The following is an 18035-nucleotide window of genomic DNA, read 5'->3' as shown; positions in this document are numbered from 1 at the left end:
AGAGAAGCCCACTACTTAAGTATTAACAGTCACTCGTCACTACCCGCCCCCATCCCCAGACAAGCCACTTCCCCAGCTCTAGACAATAGCTAATCTACTTTCTATCTCCATAGATTTGCCTATTTGGACATTTCATATAAGTGGAATCACACAATATGTTGTCTTTTATGACTGCCTTCTTTCACTTAGCATAGTGCTTTCAAGATTCATCCATGCTGTAGTATTCAGCCTTTTTATAGCCTAATAATATTCCCGTTGTATGGATATACCACATTTTATTTATCCATTCATCAGTTGATGGGCATTTGGGTTGTTTCCACCTTTTGGCTGTTATGAGTAACTGTGAGCATGCATGTACAAGTTTTTGTGTAGATATGTTTTCATTCCTCTTGGATATACACCTAGAAGCGGAATTGCTGAGTCATATGATAATTTTAACCTTGTGAGGAAATGCCAAACTCTTTACCAGTGTAGCTGCACCATTTAAAAATCCTATTAACAATGTATAATGGTTCCAGTTTCTCCACATCTTTGTCAACACTTGTTATTGTCATTGATTTTAGCCATTCTAGTGGGTGTGAAGTGTTAGGTATCTTACCATGGTTTTTTTTTTTTTTTTTTTTTGCCGTATGTGGGCCCCTCACCGCCGTGGCCTCTCCCGCTGCGGAGCACAGGCTCTGGACGCACAGGCCCAGCGGCCATGGCTCATGGGCCCAGCCGCTCCGCGGCATGTGGGATCTTCCCAGACCGGGATACGAACCCGTGTCCCCTGCATCTGCAGGGGGACTCTCAACCACTGCGCCACCAGGGAAGCCCTTTACTGTGGTTTTGATTTGCCTTTCTCTAGTGACTAATGATGAGCATCTTTTCATGTGCGTATTGACCTTTTGTCTATCTTTTAGAGAAATGTCTATTCAAATCCTTTGCCCATTTTTAAAATGTATTATTTGTCTTCTTATTGTTGAGTTGTGAGAGTTCTTTATATATTCTGGATACAAATCCCTTCTCAGATGTGATTTGCAAATATTTTCTGCCAGTCTGTGGGTTATCTTTTCACTTTTTTTTTTTTTGTATCCAAACTGTGTTTATTGGGATGGTTTCCCATTCATCTTGATTCAGGGTGCTTTTCTTTTTTTTTAATTAATTAATTTATTTTTAACATCTTTATTGGAGTATAATTGCTTTACAATGGTGTGTTAGTTTCTGCTTTATAACAAAGTGAATCAGCTATACATATACATATATCCCTATATCTCCTCCCTCAGGGCGCTTTTAATACTGCTTCCGTCTAAAGGAGCATCCTTCTGTAAGCCTTGCTTTTCCTCCTGTAGGCTGGCAGAGGACAGTGGAGCAGCCAACACACAAAACTACTGTCTATGCATATGGCTAAAGATGGTGGTGATTTTATAGCATCCTGGACATTTCACGTCCATGAAATAGGAACTGGGGCTCTGCACCAGGCGCTTCTTCTTGTGTTTCTTCTTCTCCTCTTCCAGAGAGGGATGAAGGAGATCCTTTGCGAGAAGCATGTTTTCATGGGTAGATCGTCACCGCTGGAAAGGTCTTTTCACTTTCTTGGTGGTGTCCTTTGCAGCACAAAAGTTTTAATTTTGATGAAGTCCAGTTGATCTATTTTTCTTTTGTCACTTTACTTTTGGTATCATATCTAAGAAAACATCGCTTAACCCAAAATCACAAAGATTTATTCTTTTGTTTTTTTTTTCTAAGAATTTTATAGTTTTAGCTCTTACATATAGATCTATGGTCTATTTTGAGTTAATTTTTTTTTTTTTTTTTGACCTTGCCACTCGGCTTACAGGATCTTAGTTCCCTGACCAGGGACTGAACCTGGGCCATGGCAGTGAAAGTGCTGAGTCCTAACCACTGGACCGCCAGGGGACTCCTGATTTTGAGTTAATTTTTGTATATGATGTGAGGTAAGGGATCCAACTTCATTCTTTTGCATATGGAAATCTGATTGTCCCAATACCACTGTTGAAGGCAGTTTATTTTGTAATGAAATATCATCTTTCACAAAACCCCAATATATTCACATACTTTGAAAACTTCTGATGTGGTGGGAAAAGAACTGAATGGAGAAATCTAGACTCTAGTTGCATGCTGCTCCCTTCTCATTGTAGGACTTTGGGCCAGCCCACTTCCCTTCTTTGCATCACACTTCTCTCATCTATTGAATGTGACAGCATGAGTAAGAGACCTTGTATTTGGGCACTGATTGTGGAGGGGGCTGGAAAATTGTGACACTTCTCAGCAAAACTGGCTGCATTCGCTTCTGTTTACCTGGTGGCAGTCTTATGCCAAATCAATTGCCTTAGCATTTGTCAGTCTTTTTTTTTTAATTTTTAAAAAACGTTTATTCAGCTGTGCCAGGTCTTAGTTGCAGCACACGGGATCTTTTAGTTGTGGAATGTAGTATCTAGTTCCCTGATCAGGGATCAAACCCAGGCTCCCTGCACTGGGAGCGGGAGTCTTAACTGCTGGACCACCAGGGAAGTCCCAGCATTTGTCAGTCTTGAATGAGCATCAGAATCACCTGGAGGGCATGTTAAAGTGCAAAGTTCTACCTTCCGCCCCACACTCCTGGTTTGTTTCTGATTTAGATGTTCTGGGTGGGACCTGATAATCTGCATTTCTAACAGTGCTGCTGCTGATCTGGGCTTTTCCTTCTGCCTGGGAACCCCAGCTTCACCTTCACCTTGCTAATTCTTTCCTGTCCATCAGATCTCAGTATGGCTTCCTGGAGGAAGCTTCCTTGACAAAAACCACAGCTGGACTTAGGAGCCCCTTCTCTGAGCCACTGTTGTGTTATTTATCACACTGCATTGTAATTGCCAATTTATTGTCTGTTTTCTCCACTAGACTGTGAGATCCTGGTGGTCTCTGTTTTGCCCACCATTAGCTCCCCAGTGCCTGGCACAGAGCATGCCCCAAAGTCCTCACCGTGAGCTTGTTCTTGCCTGGAGCTGCTGAGAGGTTTTGCACTGGACTCGAGATGGAGAGAGACAGAGAGAGCAGCAGGAAAGAGGGAACAAAGCCAAAGCCCTCTTCCTTCCCCTCTTCTGGATTGCTAGGCAAATAAAACCACTGGGGTCCTGTATCAGTTATTTATTACCACAGCAATGCTGCATAACAAACAATGACAAAATGGCAATAAGTGCTTATTGCTCAAGGGTCTGGCATGGTTAGTCAGTTGGCTCTGCTGATCTTGCCTGGGCTCACTCACATGTCTGGGCGTCCACTGAGTGGCTGAAGACTGATCTAGAATGGCCACAGCTGGGAGGATTGAGACAACTGGGGACTGCACCATATAGTTGTCATCCTCCCCCTGGCACATAAGCTAGGCATGTCCTTCTCAGGGTGGTGGCGGAAGGTGAGAGTGAGCAAGCCCAATTACACCAGTGCTTTTTAAGCCTCTGCTTGAACCGCATTTACTAACACCCCTTTGACCAGAGCAAGTCACATGGCCCTGCCAGAGTCAGAGTGGGAGGGTGCCACAGAGTGACATTGTGAAGGGCATGGATAGTGGGGGGAGGGGGTTATTAGGGCTGTTTGCAGTTGTGATTCACCACAAGTTCATTACTGTCAGGTACTGGCCAATTATCCCGACAGGGTGGGGCTCTGTGTGTTATTGCATCTCAAAAACACGTGCCTGATTTTTAAAAAATCTTAGTGCAGAGGGACTGTGCAAAAAGGGAGATCAAGAAAGGTGGGGCTTCCCTGGTGGTGCAGTGGTTGAGAGTCCGCCTGCCGGTGCAGGGGACACGGGTTCGTGCCCCGGTCCAGGGAGATCCCACATGCTGCGGAGCGGCTGGGCCCGTGAGCCATGGCCGCTGAGCCTGCGTGTCCGGAGCCTGTGCTCCGCAACGGGAGAGGCCACAACAGTGAGAGTCCCGCGTACCGCAAAAAAAAAAAAAGGTGGTAACAGCCTGACCTTTCCTCACTCAGGACTGGAGGCTGTCGTCATTGGAGAAGTTCACGAGAATATCACGCTGCGCTGTGGCAACATCTTGGGACCGAGGGGCCTCATAACCTGGTACCGCAATGACTCGGAGCCTGTCTTCCTCCTGTCCTCCAATTCCAGCCTCCCGCCAGCCCAACCACGCTTCTCTCTGGTGAATGCCAGCTCCCTGCACATGGAGGCGCTGAGCCTGCAGGATGAAGGGAACTACAGCTGCTGGGAGGTCCTGAACGAGACTCGGTGGTTCCAGGTGTGGCTGCAGGTGGCCAGTAAGTGGTGGGTGGGGACTGAGACTGGCTGGCGTGGCGCTCAGAGCCTGGGACCCGAGGAGGCCTTTGGAGTCAATGGCCTGGGTTTCATTCTGGGCTCTGCTACCTGCAAGCTAAATGACCTCTCATACCTGTTATTTCCTCATCAGTATAGTGGAGATAAAAGGGATTCTTGCCTCATAGAATTGCTGTGAGGAATAGATCCCAGTTTATCTATATACAGTGCTGTAAATGGCTCTTGGCATATTAGTTAGCTTGTTAATATCATCCTCGCTATCAATCTCATTTTATTATACAACAAAGTCAGAGTATAACATAATCAAGTCAGACTGACTGAGTTCCAATCCTAAGGCTAGGTTACCTTGAGTAAGTAAGTAGCTTAATAACTCTGTTTTTCAGTAGCTTTGGTTTTTCTTATTTGTTAATTGGGGACAATGCATTGCATACCTTATCAGGTATATGCTCTTATGCTGTAGCGCTAAATGCAGGGCTTGGTATGAGCTACTGTTACTACTGTCTTTCCTAAATCAGTCTATCATGTCTGTCAATATATATGCATGAATTTAGAGCAAGGGTTGGCAAATCATAACCTGTGGACCATTTCTAGCCTGTTGCTATTTTTGTATGGCCTGCAAGTGACAAATTTTTTTTTACATTTTTAACGGTTGAAAAAAATCAAAAGAAGAATGATATTTGTGACATGTGAAAATTATATGAAATTCACATTTCAGTGTCCATAAATAAGGTCTTATTTGAACACAGCAACACTCATTCATTCCCATGTTATCTCTGACTGCCTTTAGTGCTACAACCTCAGAGCTGAGTGGCTGTGACACTGATTGTATGTCCTGCAGGGCCTAAAATATTTACTCTCTGGCCCCTACAGAAAAATTTGTTGGTCACTGGTTTAGAGGGATATCCACATTCTATACCCAGGGTGTGTCATTGAGTAGAAATACCCATGTGATCACTATTGCTCCCTGATTTTCTCATCTATAAATTATTTACTCATTCCTTTAGTCAATATGTATTTATTGAGAGCCCAATGCCAGGCACTATTCTAGGCACTGGGCCAAAGAATGGACAGGTCAGAGAAGGTCTCTACCCGTGTGGAGCTGACATCCTAGTAGGAGAAGACAGACAATAAGCAGGTAAACAAATGCATCAGGCAGTTTCAGAGTGACAGGTGCTGTGCAGAGAATTGAGATGGGGTGATGCGATCAGATCCTCTGAACCACTTTACATTGGTGGGTCAGAGAGGAGCTTTTGGAAAGAGTGACATTGAAGCTGAATGATACATAGGAGCCAGTCACATGAAGATAAGAGAGAGGGATCCAGGCAGAAATTGAACTAGTGCAAGATGGGTTGAACATGGTGCGTGTGTGGATGAGGAGAAGGCTGGTGTGGTGGGAACCCTGGGTGTGAGAGGGCAGGATGTGTGAGACATGGAAGGCAGGGCCAGACCATGTGGGGCCGGGTAGGACTGGTGTTATGGGTTGAATTGTGTCCCCCAGACAGATAGGTTGAAATCCTAACCCTCGATACCTGTGAACGTAACCTTATTTGGAAATAGGGTCTTTGCAGATATAATCAACTTAAGAGGAGGTCATTAGGGTGGGCACTAATTAAAATTGACTGGTATCCTTATAAGAAGAGGAAAATGCATGCAAAGACAGAGACACAGGGAGAATGTCGTACTGTGGCAGAAGCAGAGATTGGAGTAATTAGCTGCAAGCAAAGGAATGCCAAAGATGGACGGCCATAACCAGCAGCCAGGGAAGAGACAAGGAAGGGTTCTCTCCTAGAGCCTTTGGAGGAGTACAGCCCTCCTAGCACCTGATTTCATACTTCTGGCCTCCAGAACAGTGGTAGAATCAATTTCTGTTGTTTTAAGCCATCTGGTTTGACTTACTTTGTTAAGGCAGCCCCAGGACACTAATACACCTGGTCAAAAATTGGGATTTTATTCTGGGTGCAGGAGGAACTCCTGGAGCTGTAAGCAAGCAGGGATGTGGTATCATTTGAATTACACGTGGAGAATGGATGTGTGCGGTCTCAAGAAAGACTGGTAAAATAAGAAACAAGGAAACCAAAAACAACTATACTCCAATAAAAATTAATTTTAAAAGAACTTAAAGAAACTAAAAACAAACAAACAAAAAACCACACAAGGAAGCCAATCGGCAGTGTAGGATATTAGTGGCCAGAGTCAGGGTAGCAGCACTGACCTTGGTGAAAATGTACAGGTTCAGAAAATATTTTTGAGGTACACCTGCAAGATTTGCTGGTGGATTAGAAGTGGAGGATGAAGGAAAGAGAGGCTTCAAGGACACGTCTAGATTTTTGGATGGTTTGTACGTTTTCCACCAGCTCTTAAGGCTTATGGAATTTGCGAATGCAGTGTTTTTGGGTCTGGAGATGCCATGGATGAATTGCTGAATGGCCAGGAATGAATGTGGGTGTATCAAAAAATGTCACCCAATTTGGCCCAGTTCTGATTGGTTCTCACTGTGAGCCCATGGGCGGGTGCCAACAGGCCTCCCTCACTCCAGCTGTCAAACGGTAATTAGTAATTCTTTCGGGAGAAGCCCTTCTGCAAGGCCACGAAGATGAGCCAGCTCTGCCCCTCTGCAGCCCTTCTAGTCTTCCTGGGCACCCTGGTGGCCAGCACCCCAGGGGGTGAAAACAGCAACCAGGCCCAGGCCCTGCACCCTGCCTTCTGCCTGGAGCCTCCCTACGTGGGTCCCTGCAGGGCCCTGTTCATCGGGTACTTCTACAATGCGAAGTCCAGGCTCTGCGAGACCTTTGCTTACGGCAGGGGCAGAAGGAAGCAGAACAACTTCCTGGATAAGGAGGACTGCATCAGCACCTGTGGTGGCTGCAACAGGGCTCAGGAGAGCCGGGCAACTGTGCTCCCCTGAGATGGCAGTCTTAGGAGGCCCCAGGGCTGGGCTGCTGCTGCTTCTGAAAGATTTGAGCCTTCTCCTCTACTTCCTTCTCAAACCTACCTTCCTCAGCAGGACCCTGCCTCTTTCCTCACTGCATCCTCACCTTCATACCCCTCTTCACCATTACTGCACTCCTTGGAGGGGGCAGCGATGGAATTTCTGGCATCCAGTTCTGAGCATCAGTGGTGGCAGAGGTGTTTTTCAATAATGAACCCCCTTTCCCCACAAAAAAAAAAAAAAAATTCCTTCGGGACTTCCCTGGAGGTCCAGTGGTTAAGACTGTGCTCCCAACGCATGGGGCACGGGTTCGATCCTTGGTCAGGGAACTAAGATCCCGCGTGCTGCACGGTGCGGCCAAAAATAATAATAATTCCTTCATGTCAGTCTTGTCAATAAGTGTCTTTGCTTTTGGCCTCAGAGGAGTAAGGTGGCATTACAACTTGTGGGGCTTTTTTTTTTTATTTTCACTCTGTGCGGTTTATGAGGATTTTATCTGACACTGACTTATTAATCATTGGCTAAGTTTATTGGAGGTTGGATTCGTTTCATTATTGCCCTGTAGGGAGATAAATGCAAGGTCTTCTTATGATGAAAGTGAATTTACATAAAAAAAATCACTAAACTCAAATGGTGTTTTGAGCTCCCTGAGTTACTGTGGTATGATTTGTGTTAAGGAAACGTCTTCATTTGGAAACATAGGGGGTCCCTGACTGGTGTAGGGCTTGTTCGTGAAAACAGGACACAGGCTGTCTTAGTCAGTTTGGGCTGCTATAACAAAAGTAGCATGGTCTGGGTGGTTTAACAACAAACATTTATTCCTCACAGTTCTGGAGGCAGGGAAGTCCAAGATCAAGGTGCGGGCAGATGCAGTGTCTGGTAAGGGCCTGCTTTCTGGTTGGCAGATGTGTGTCTTCTCTCCTTGGTGGAGAACAGAGAGGGAGGAAGCAAGCTCTGTGGGGTCTCTCCTTATAAGGGCACTCATCCCATTCATGAGGGCTCTGCTTTCATGACCTAATCCCCTCCCGAAGGCCCCACCTCCAGATGCCATCACACTGGGGACAGGCTTCAGCATGTGAATTTTGGGGGATACAAACGTTCAGTCCATAGCACAGGTGTCCTCCGGTTTCACAGACACCAGGGCCCTCTGGAACGTCAGGCCTCGTCCCCATTCCACGAGAGACCCTGGGCCAACACCAGACCCTTCTGGGCACCAGGGAGCCCCTTCTTGCTCCTCAGACAGTGGCAGAAGGGGAGGCCTTGGCATCTCAGATTGGAATTCAGCCCTCATTTCTGCATGGAAGATTTAGGAAAATGGATTAGGCTTGACCCAACCACTACTTCCGGGAGGGTGGTGATGTTGCTGAGTGGCTGAGGGCATACGCTCTGAGGCCCAGCTGCCCGGGTTCGAACGCAGGTCCTGCTGGCTGTTGTCTTTGTGACCTTGGGGAAGTCGCTTGAACTCCTCCAACCTTAGTTTTATCATCTGTGAATTCAGGGGTAGTGGTGGGAGCTAGGCACAGATTCCCTGCACACATTCATGAGATAAACACGCACAGACTTCAGCACAGAGTCGGGCACATGGTGTATATGTACTTGGTCCATGTTACCTCCATCAGCTGGTTAAGGAGGTGACGGGATTCTCGTGGGAAAAATGCATCTCAAGTTCCCATCCGTGAGTACATCTGGGCTTTTCGAAGAAGACCTTCATGCCTCTTGCTTTTCCCGTCTTTCTACTGACATGGTTGATAACTTAGTCTCTTAAGGAGAAAAGTTTGGAAATATTCTAACATGGCCTTGGAAGCTAGGGGAAAAAAATCTGAGATGTGGCAAGTTGTTATCTGTACGTGACTTTGTTTTCTTGTTTTGTTAAAAAAATTTTTTTTTCTTCCAGCTTTATTGAGGTACGATTGACATGCAGCACTGTATAAGTTTAAGGTGTCCAGCATAATGACTTGACTTACATACATCATGAAATGTTGACCGCAATAGGTTTAGTGAACATCCATTGCCTCATGTAGATACAAAATTAAACAGCAAACAATTATTTCCTGTGATGAGAACTCTTAAGATTTACTCTCTTAACTTTTATATATGACATACAGCAGTGTTAATTATATTTATCATGTTGTACATTACATCCCTAGTACTTATTTATCTTATAACTGGAAGTTTCTACCTTCATACAATTTCCCCTCCTACTCTTCACCTCTGATAACCACAAATCGGATCTCTTTTTCTGAGTCTTTTTGTTTGTTTGTTTCTGAAGTATAAGTGACCTATAGCATTGTTAGTTCCTGTTACACAACACAGTGATTTGATATTTCTATACTTTTCAAAATGATCACCACAATAACTCTAGTTATGACCTGGCTCCATACAGAGATATTACATAATTATTGAGTATATTCCCTGCACTGGACGTTTCATACCCATGACTCATTTATTTTGTAACTGAAAGTTTGTACCTCTTAATTTCCCTCACCTTCCTCCCCTCTGGCAACCACCTGTTTGTTCTCTGTATCTATGACTCTGTTTCTGTTTTATGTTTTTTCATTTGTTTTATTTTTTAGATCCCACATATAAGTGAAATCATACACTTACGACTTTCTCCATCTGACTTATTTCACTTAGCATAATATCCTCTAGGTCCTCCATATTGTCACAAATGGCAAGATTTCATTCTTTTTATGGCTGAATAGTATTCCATTGTATATATGTACCACATCTTCTTTATGCATTCATCCGTTGATGGACACTTAAGTTGCTTCCATATCTTGGCTATTGTAAATAATGCTGCAGTGAGCATAAGGGTGCACATATCTTTTCTTTTTTCTTTTTTGGCCATGCCACATGGCATGTGGGATCTTAGTTCCCTGACCAGGGATGGAACCCATGACCTCTGCAGTGGAAGCATGGGGTCTTAACCACTGGACCACCAGGGAAGTCTCATATCTTTTCTAATTAGTGTTTTCATTTTCTTTGGATAAATACCCAGGAGTGGAATTGCTGGATTGTGTGATAGTTCTGTTTTTAATTTTTTGAGGAATCACCATACTGTTTTCCATAGTGGCTGCACCAGTTTACATTCCAGCACCAACAGTGCACAAGGGTTCCCTTTTCTCCACACCCTCTCCAACACTTGTCATTCGTTGTCTTCTTAGTAATAGCCATTCTGACAGGTGTGAGGTGGTATCTCACTGTGGTTTTGATTTGCATTTCCCTGATGATCAGTGATGGTGAACATCTTTTCATGTGTCTGTTGGCCATCTGTATGTCTTCTTTGGAAAAACGTCTATTCAGTTTCCCTGCCCATTTTTTAATCTTTTTTATTATTTTGATATGGAGGTGTATGCATTAAAAACTTAAATGTGAGACCTGGAACCATAAAACTTCTAGAAGAAAACATAGGAAATATGCTCTTTGATATCGGCCTTAGTACTTTTTTTTTTTGGATATGTCTTCTTAGGCAAGGGAAACGAGCAAAAATAAACAAATGAGACTACATCAAACTAAAAAGCTTTTTGCACAGTGAAAGAAACTGTCAACAAAACAAAAAGGCCAATTACTGAATGGGAGAAGATAGCTGCATATGATATATCTGATAAGGGGTTAATATCCAAGATATACAAAGAACTGTAAGTGACCTTGAATGTGTGAATGGACAGAGATGCTGCAGAAACATGAAGCTGGCTGTATGAGGGCCGGGAACTTTCTCCCTCCTTACCACCTGGATCTCTGCTTATCCATCAGTGGGCATTTGGTGCCTCTGCCTTCTAGGGAGTGAGGTTTTCTATAGGCCTGGGGTGATACAACCTGTCTGGAATGGGCACTGCAATGTGACTTTGTTATTCATCTCAGGAGTAAGAACTCTGCACTGTTCCTTGTTAAGTTAATGATGCAGTTGAAGAGTCTTGCCATTGAGATTGGGACTGCTGCTCCTGAGGGTACAGAAATCCCTTAGTCCAGAGCAGTTCAGGATTGCCACAGCTGTTTATTTCACTGACTTACCTACCCATCCGCTCCTGCCTCCAAGTCAGGTGGATACGAGGTTAGAACCACTGTGTGTTTACCTGCAGAAAGCCTGGAGTGGATGGAGTGGGTAGCACAGACCTTAACATATTCCAGTAGAATTCGTGCTTCTTTCAAGAGATGATCCCTTAGCCGCTGGGGAGCTGAGTGGTACACAATGCCAGACTCTCCCTGTGTCTATTTTTCTCAGGCCCAGCAAGTGTTGAGGGAGCATTTGAGTTGGTTGGCACATGGGCAATGAGGAAGCTGGTTTGTATCAACCTCCAAGAGCCCCTTTGGATTTGGGGTTTGGAGGATGGGAGTGCTCCTGTTTAGCTAGTGATGTGGCTGCCACTCCCAACTTCCAGGAAAGGGAGTCTCAGGAAAGCCCCATGTTCCCCGACTAACTGGGCCCATCTGATTTGTACTCGTTCTGTGATGCTGATGGTGTCACTGTGCCCTATCACAACATAAGGTCCTAGGGAAAGGAGATGTTGGGCATACTGAAGAAAGATTGCTGGCCCCGTCAGAAGACGGGATGAACTTTGCCCAAAGATTGATTAACCTGAGTCTTGCCAAGCTCATCTGAAGCAGAGATGTATGCTTGTAAGAGGCTGAGGACCTCTGGGTTTTGGTCTTCTGGACAGAATCAGCGGTCACTAGGGAGGTGGGGAGGCAATGGGGTTGTTATATTCACCTCTATGTTCCATCTCCTTTTTTTTTTTTTTTTTTTAATTTGGCTGTGCCACACGGCTTGGAGGATCTTAGTTCCCTGACCAGGGATTGAACCTGCACCCTCGGCAGTGAAAGCGCAGAGTCCTAACCACTGGACCACTAGGGAATTCCTTATGTTCCATCTCTAAGTGATATCAAAACACTCTGTAAGTTTCCCCAAGGATCTTGTCCCACTGTGGAACAACAGGTACACCCACTGGTTAGCAGAGGCTAGTCAGTACATTCTTAGGTCATTTTCAAATAAAAATGCTGGTGTGAAGAATAAATGTAGGAAAATAACTTTTCGTCTTGTCAAAGAACCCAAGATACGAAGATGGGAATCTCCTATTTTGTGGGTCCCTGAGATGTAAATTAACTCTTTGAGACACTTGACTGGCCAACCTATAGTTATGGTGGGGAAGGAAAGAAGTGAGTTCTGATGTCAAGAATGACTACAGAGAACAGGAAGGCAGCAGCAGTAGTGGATTGTTGTAGAACAGGAATCAAACTTTTTCTGTAGAGGCCAGATGGTAAATATTCTAGTGTTTCTGAGTCAACAGGTAAAAACGAGGATATCATATAAGTACTTATATAACAAGAGAGAAAACAAATTTCCACATTTTTTTTGTTGACAAAATTCAAAATATAATAATAACTGAGTACTTTTTTTTTTTTTTGGACGCACCACGAGGCTTGCAGGATCTTAGTTCCCCAACTAGGGATTGAACCCAGGCCACTGCAGTGAAAGCGCCGAGTCCTAACCAGTGGACTGCCAGGGAATTCCCATAACCTAGTACATTTTTTTGGTAGTGCAGGCTTACTAATGAGAAGAAAGGGATTCTTTGGGCGGGGGAGGGATAACATTTCACTTAGTTGGGGTTCAAAGTTAGTGTTCTCTCTCATCAAATCGATTGTGGATGTTCATCTGTACATACAGTCTTAGCTTGTAGGCTGTACAAAAGCAGACAGCGGGCCGTTGTTTGCCGATGCATGTTCTAGAATCAATCTACAAGTATACTACTGTTAATAATGTCAGATAACATTCATAGAACATTGACCACATGTCAAACACCAGGCTAAGTGTTCTGCTTATATTCTCTCATTGGATCCTTCAATAACCTGGTGATAGAAGCTACTCCTGTTCTTTTCATTTCATAGGAAGGACAGGAGGGTGAGAATAGGAGAGATGGACACTTGCTCAAGGTTGTCTGTCTAAAAGTGGCAGTAGAATTTACACCCAGGTCTGTCTGAATGCAGAGTCCAAGTTCATAACCACTAGGTAAGGCATCCATCCAAGAAACTGACATGACCAAGGCCTCCATAAGATGCTGAACCTTTGTAAACACGCTGTATTTTTATTTATTTGCTGTTTTATCTTTGTTTCCTCTCCTATCTGTCTGTCTCTCCGAGTGATTGCTACCATCACCCTGCAAGCAAAAAGGGCTGGTGGTTTCTGTTTAGGAATATCAGCGGGTGGAGAGAGAGGTGGGAGGGATGGAAATGGGTACCGCCTTCTTTTTAGTCAGAGTAAGGGAAGAACCCCAGGGATTTAAGAAGATGGTGTCAGCTTTAATTAAGAAAGCAGACTCAACCCAAAGGTTTATAAAAAAGCTGTAACCTTTGAACACTTAATTCAGAAGGCTCTTCAGGTTCTCTCATTTGATTTTTTTTTTTTAACCCTTCCGCCTACAGCGTTCTCATCCATTCCCTTTATCCAAACCCATGTTTTGCTCAGCATTGTGTTGGTCAAAAGCCCCTCCCAGGGAATTCCTTGGCGGTCCAGTGGTCAGGACTCGGTGCTTTCACTGCCAAGGACGAGGGTTTGATACCTGGTTGGGGAACTAAAATCTTGCAAGTCACGTGGCACAGTCCAAAAAAAAAAAAAAAAAGCCCCATCCCAGCCAGTTTCTGGGGGTCTCACTGTTCATGACAGGCCTCTGTGGCCCTCCAGACCACAATTTGGAAGACCCACGTGGTCCAATCTAACACAGTACCTTTGCTGGCCCAGGTGTGGCTGCCAATACCACAGAGGTACCCTGTGCTTGGCTGGGTGCTCGCCAGCTGTGGGCACTCCCTAGGACCTGCTGGTCCACATACCTACTGGACCTGCTGGTCCACATACCTACCCAACTAGTCAGCAACGGGCAATGGGATATTTGAGCACCTCCCAAACTACAGTATAATTTTTTCCCCAGACGCTCTGTGGGAGGTGACATGATTCCAGCAAATCATTGCAACTTTTAGGAGCCAGCCCTGACTAGACAAGCATATTGTCAAGAGTATTTTCCTCAGAAACCCACAATTTCTGTCGTTATACAATGGCCCCAGAATAGGTGGAAGTAGCTTCTGTACTTTGAGGGGATCTGGCAAAGCCTTTCCTCCCCCTAATAATTTATCCCCTGGGCATATTTTTGTCCAGAATTCTTCAGTCATAGATTTATCCCTTTGGCCAAGCATTGCCCTTTCTGGACTCTTCTTAAGAGGAAGTCTCTGGTGGAGGCAACACACTACAGGACTTTAGTATATATAGGATCAAAGAGGATCTTAGATGCACTGGGTACCAATCGTGGGACGGCCTTTCTGGCACTGTTCTGAGTGCTGTATGATACTAATTCATTTAATTGTCATGACAACTCCATAAAGTGGGTTCTAGCATCACCCCCATTTTACAGATGAGGAAATGGAGGCTTAAGAGAAGTTAAATACTTTGCCCAAAGTCACACAGCTAGTAAGTGGAGTTAAAAATTGGGGCTGGAACCAATGTTTCTTGTCTTTCAGTGTGAAATTGTGCCAGGGGTCCCCAAGACCACCCCCAGCTTCACTGATTCTCTAGGAGAACTCACAGGACAATGAGGACCATGCTCCCAAGAGTCTTCTCCCAGTGCAGTCACATGGGACACGCTTAATTCCTCCAGCAACAAGTTGTGGCAACACGTGTGGAATATCTACCAGGGATGCTCGTTAGAGACTCCAGCGCCCTAGGTTTTTACTGGGGCTTGTCACATAGGCATCCTCTGCCTAGCACATACCAAAATTCCAGACTCTCAGAAGGAAAGCAGGTGTTCAGCATAAGCCACACTGTTTGTACAAACAGTTTAGGCCCGGTGAGCCCCACTCTTACCAGTTCTGGGAACGGTGGGAACCGCCCTGAAATCCAAGCTCCTAGTTGCCAGCCCAGGCCAACCGTGCAGGCAGGCCTTTCTAAGGAAAGCACTCAGGCCTGCTACGTTAACTCTTTTTTTTTTCTTTTGTGGGATCTTAGTTCCCCAACCAGGGATTGAACCCAGACCCTTGGCAGTGAGAGTGCAGAATCCTAACCACTGGACCACCAGGGAAGTCCTGCTATATTAACTCTTTAAGGCACAGATATCCTTTCCACTCATCTGTGTTTTTGAAAAGGGGCGATTTGCATTTTCCGTCTTCTGTAAGGATTGATCCCCTCAGTAAATCTCACGGAATTGCTCAGGAGTAAATTAAGGCATGGCTAAGGGCACTTGGCAGTGTTTGTCACACAATAAGTGGTTGATATTGTCATCCTCACTGGCTGCTTCCTGATTATCTCTGTGTCTCTTAGAGCTGGTAAGGGGCTCCAGTTAACTCTTACGCCTTCCCCACCCGCTCTGTCGTTCCCAGGAGGCCCCTATCACGTTGCGGTCAACATCTCCAGCACCGGCAGGCTCCCCAACGGCACGCTGTATGCGGCCAAGGGCTCCCGGGTGGATTTCTGCTGCAGCAGCAGCTCCTGGCCTCCGCCCATGGTGGAGTGGTGGTTCCGGGCCCCGGATTCTAGCACCGAGCCCTTCGGAAACAACCTGACGGCCAGCTGCTTCACGCTGTTACTGATGTCACAGAACCTCCAAGGGAACTACAGCTGTTTGGCCACCAACATGCTCGGCGGGAGACATCGAAAGGTGACCACCGAGCTCCTGGTCTACTGTGCGTAAGAAGTGCTCCCCTCCCCCACTCCTTCACCTTGACCCTTCGTGAACTGTGTGTTCGTGCCTCCCCTTTGTATACAAAGACTTACCTGATGCACAGGTTCTAACATGCTTCTGCAGCTCCCTCGACACACACGTACACGTGTCAAAGAGAGTGTTGCCTCTTCTGGAAGCTCACTGCTAACTAGGAGTACAGGAGAGTCCCTGTGAGTCATAGAGGGGAATTAATGCCAGGTCTAAAGTTTTTTTTTAATTGAGGTGAAAGTATATAACATAACATTAACCATTTTAAGATGTACAGTTCAGTGGCATTGAGTCTATCCACAGTGTTGTGCAACCATCACGTTTATCTAGTTCCAAAACATTTTCATCACCCCAAATTGGAAACCCCATATCCGTGAAGCAGTCACTCCCATACCCTCTTCCCCCAGCCCCTGGCAACCACCAGTCTATGTTCTATCTCTATGGATTTGCCTATTCTGGACATATCATATAAATGGAATCATACCCTATATGACCTTTGGGGACTGGCATCTTTCCCTTAGCATCATGTTTTCAAGGTTCATCTTGTTGTAGCTTGTGTCAGTACTTGCTTTCATTTCTTGGCCTAAGAGTATCTATTGTATGGTTCTACCACAATTTGTTTATCCATTCATCTGCTGTCACGCTCTCCATGAACACAGGCCCTCTAGCGCTGTTAAGAACCAATAGTTCATGAATCTTTATTTTTCAGGTGAAGAAACAACAACCCAATGCACCTATGCACACATTTAGTGGAGGAAAACCACTGTAGAAATAAACACAGGGTGCACTCCTAATCCATGCTAACCAAAGGGAGCATGAGAACGACAATTAGCAGGGAGGGCAATGACACACTTACTTTATACGTTATTCAGAGCCTTTGTAAGTCTCAATGCTGTCTATCATAAATGACATTTATCGTATATAAAGTCATATGTGCTTGTTGTAGGAAACAGATGAGAAGAAAGAAGAAAATAATCACTTGTACTCTAACCATCATTTTGGTATATTTCCAATAATTTTTCTTTTACATGCCACACATCTACAAATTAAGATCCAAATTTCTATTTATATGTATTATATAAAATATATAAAGGTATATGACATACATAATATATATACTATCTACATACATATATAATATATATTATTTTATATATAATTATGAACACATAGGTTACAACAGGTTTGTAATTTGTTAAATTTTTATATATTCTTTTAAGTGGTACTTGCACATAGCAAAAAAAAGGTGTGTGTTGAGGTTTGGGGATGGATAAATCTCCCTCTTCCTGCAACTCCCTCTAGGGACCAGCAGCGCCCAGTAGAACTTTCTGTGATGATGGAAATGTTCTCTTCTGTATGGCCTAATAGCTACCATGTGTGATGACTAGGAAATGTGAGTAGTCTGGTGGAGGAAATAAATTTGTAATTAAATAAATGAAAATTTAAATAGCCACACGTGGCTAGTGAGAAATGCAAATCTCTTCCAAGATTTAACACCCAGCCGAGGAAACCCAACTTGTGTCAGGCACTAATTTATGCTAGGAGCTATCTCAAAGTACACTAACTGGGGTTGACGTTTCTCTGATACCCTGGTTCTGTAACCCATAGGGTCAGCCCAGTGGCTCATCTTAGTCTGTGATTAAGGCCACGTCCTCTGGTGTTTTGCAGCGCCCCCTCCGTCAGCCCCTCAGTGCTGGGCAGAGCTGCCGCCAGGATTGTTCACGCTGCAGCTCAGCTGTCGCTGGGCCGGAGGATACCCAGACCCAGACCTCCTGTGGACAGAAGAGCCAGGAGGTGTGGTTATGGGGATGTCAAAGCTGGGGGTTGAGATGCTGAACCAGCCCCAGCTGTTGGACGGCAAGAAGTTCAAGTGTGTCGGGAGCCACATAGTGGGGCCGGAGTTGGGAGCCAGCTGTGTGGTACAGATCAGTAAGTCTGCTTTGCCTTGTCCTGGGGTTCTGGGGTCCACTCACCTTCCTCTTTTCTGGGACAACCCTTTGAAAGAAGGTCTGGGAGAGAAATCCCAGGGTGTTGGAGTGAACTGAATTCCTTCCATTTCTTCCTTCCTTTTGCTTTTTTTTTTTTAATTGAAGTATATTGGATTTACAATATTGTTTTAATTTCTGCAGCAGAGTGATTCAGTTACACACACACA

The 18035-nt window shown here is 44.9% G+C and overlaps 2 protein-coding genes and 1 pseudogene across 3 annotated transcripts in view; 2 read left to right on the top strand and 1 right to left on the bottom strand.

Annotated features, from left to right (window-relative positions):
* The window catches only part of VSIG10 (V-set and immunoglobulin domain containing 10), a 35680-nt gene that overhangs the window by 3374 nt on the left and 14271 nt on the right, over positions 1 to 18035 (top strand). For both annotated transcript variants that reach the window (XM_029230660.1, XM_029230654.1), the window contains exons 2-4: positions 3967 to 4248; positions 15552 to 15854; positions 17549 to 17809. In XM_029230660.1, coding sequence (XP_029086493.1) covers positions 3967 to 4248; positions 15552 to 15854; positions 17549 to 17809 — 846 coding nt within the window. The remainder of the gene's footprint in view (positions 1 to 3966; positions 4249 to 15551; positions 15855 to 17548; positions 17810 to 18035) is intronic.
* On the bottom strand, positions 1273 to 1535 carry LOC114899697 (annotated as a pseudogene).
* Positions 6858 to 7667, top strand: LOC114899689 (serum basic protease inhibitor-like). Its single transcript, XM_029230670.1, has one exon. It carries the CDS (start codon positions 6858 to 6860, stop codon positions 7167 to 7169), a length of 312 nt encoding a protein of 103 aa, XP_029086503.1. The 3' UTR covers positions 7170 to 7667.

Source organism: Monodon monoceros, unplaced genomic scaffold, assembly GCF_005190385.1.
Source record: "Monodon monoceros isolate NGI ecotype Baffin Bay Population unplaced genomic scaffold, NGI_Narwhal_1 Super_Scaffold_1, whole genome shotgun sequence".
NCBI classification, from domain to species: Eukaryota; Metazoa; Chordata; class Mammalia; order Artiodactyla; family Monodontidae; genus Monodon; species Monodon monoceros.
Note: the sequence above shows the minus strand (reverse complement) of the source record. Positions and strands in the feature narration are given on the sequence as shown.

Excerpts from the sequence above, each read along its gene's own strand:
- LOC114899689 (XM_029230670.1), top strand. The coding sequence starts at position 6,858 with ATGAGCCAGCTCTGCCCCTCTGCAGCCCTTCTAGTCTTCCTGGGCACC.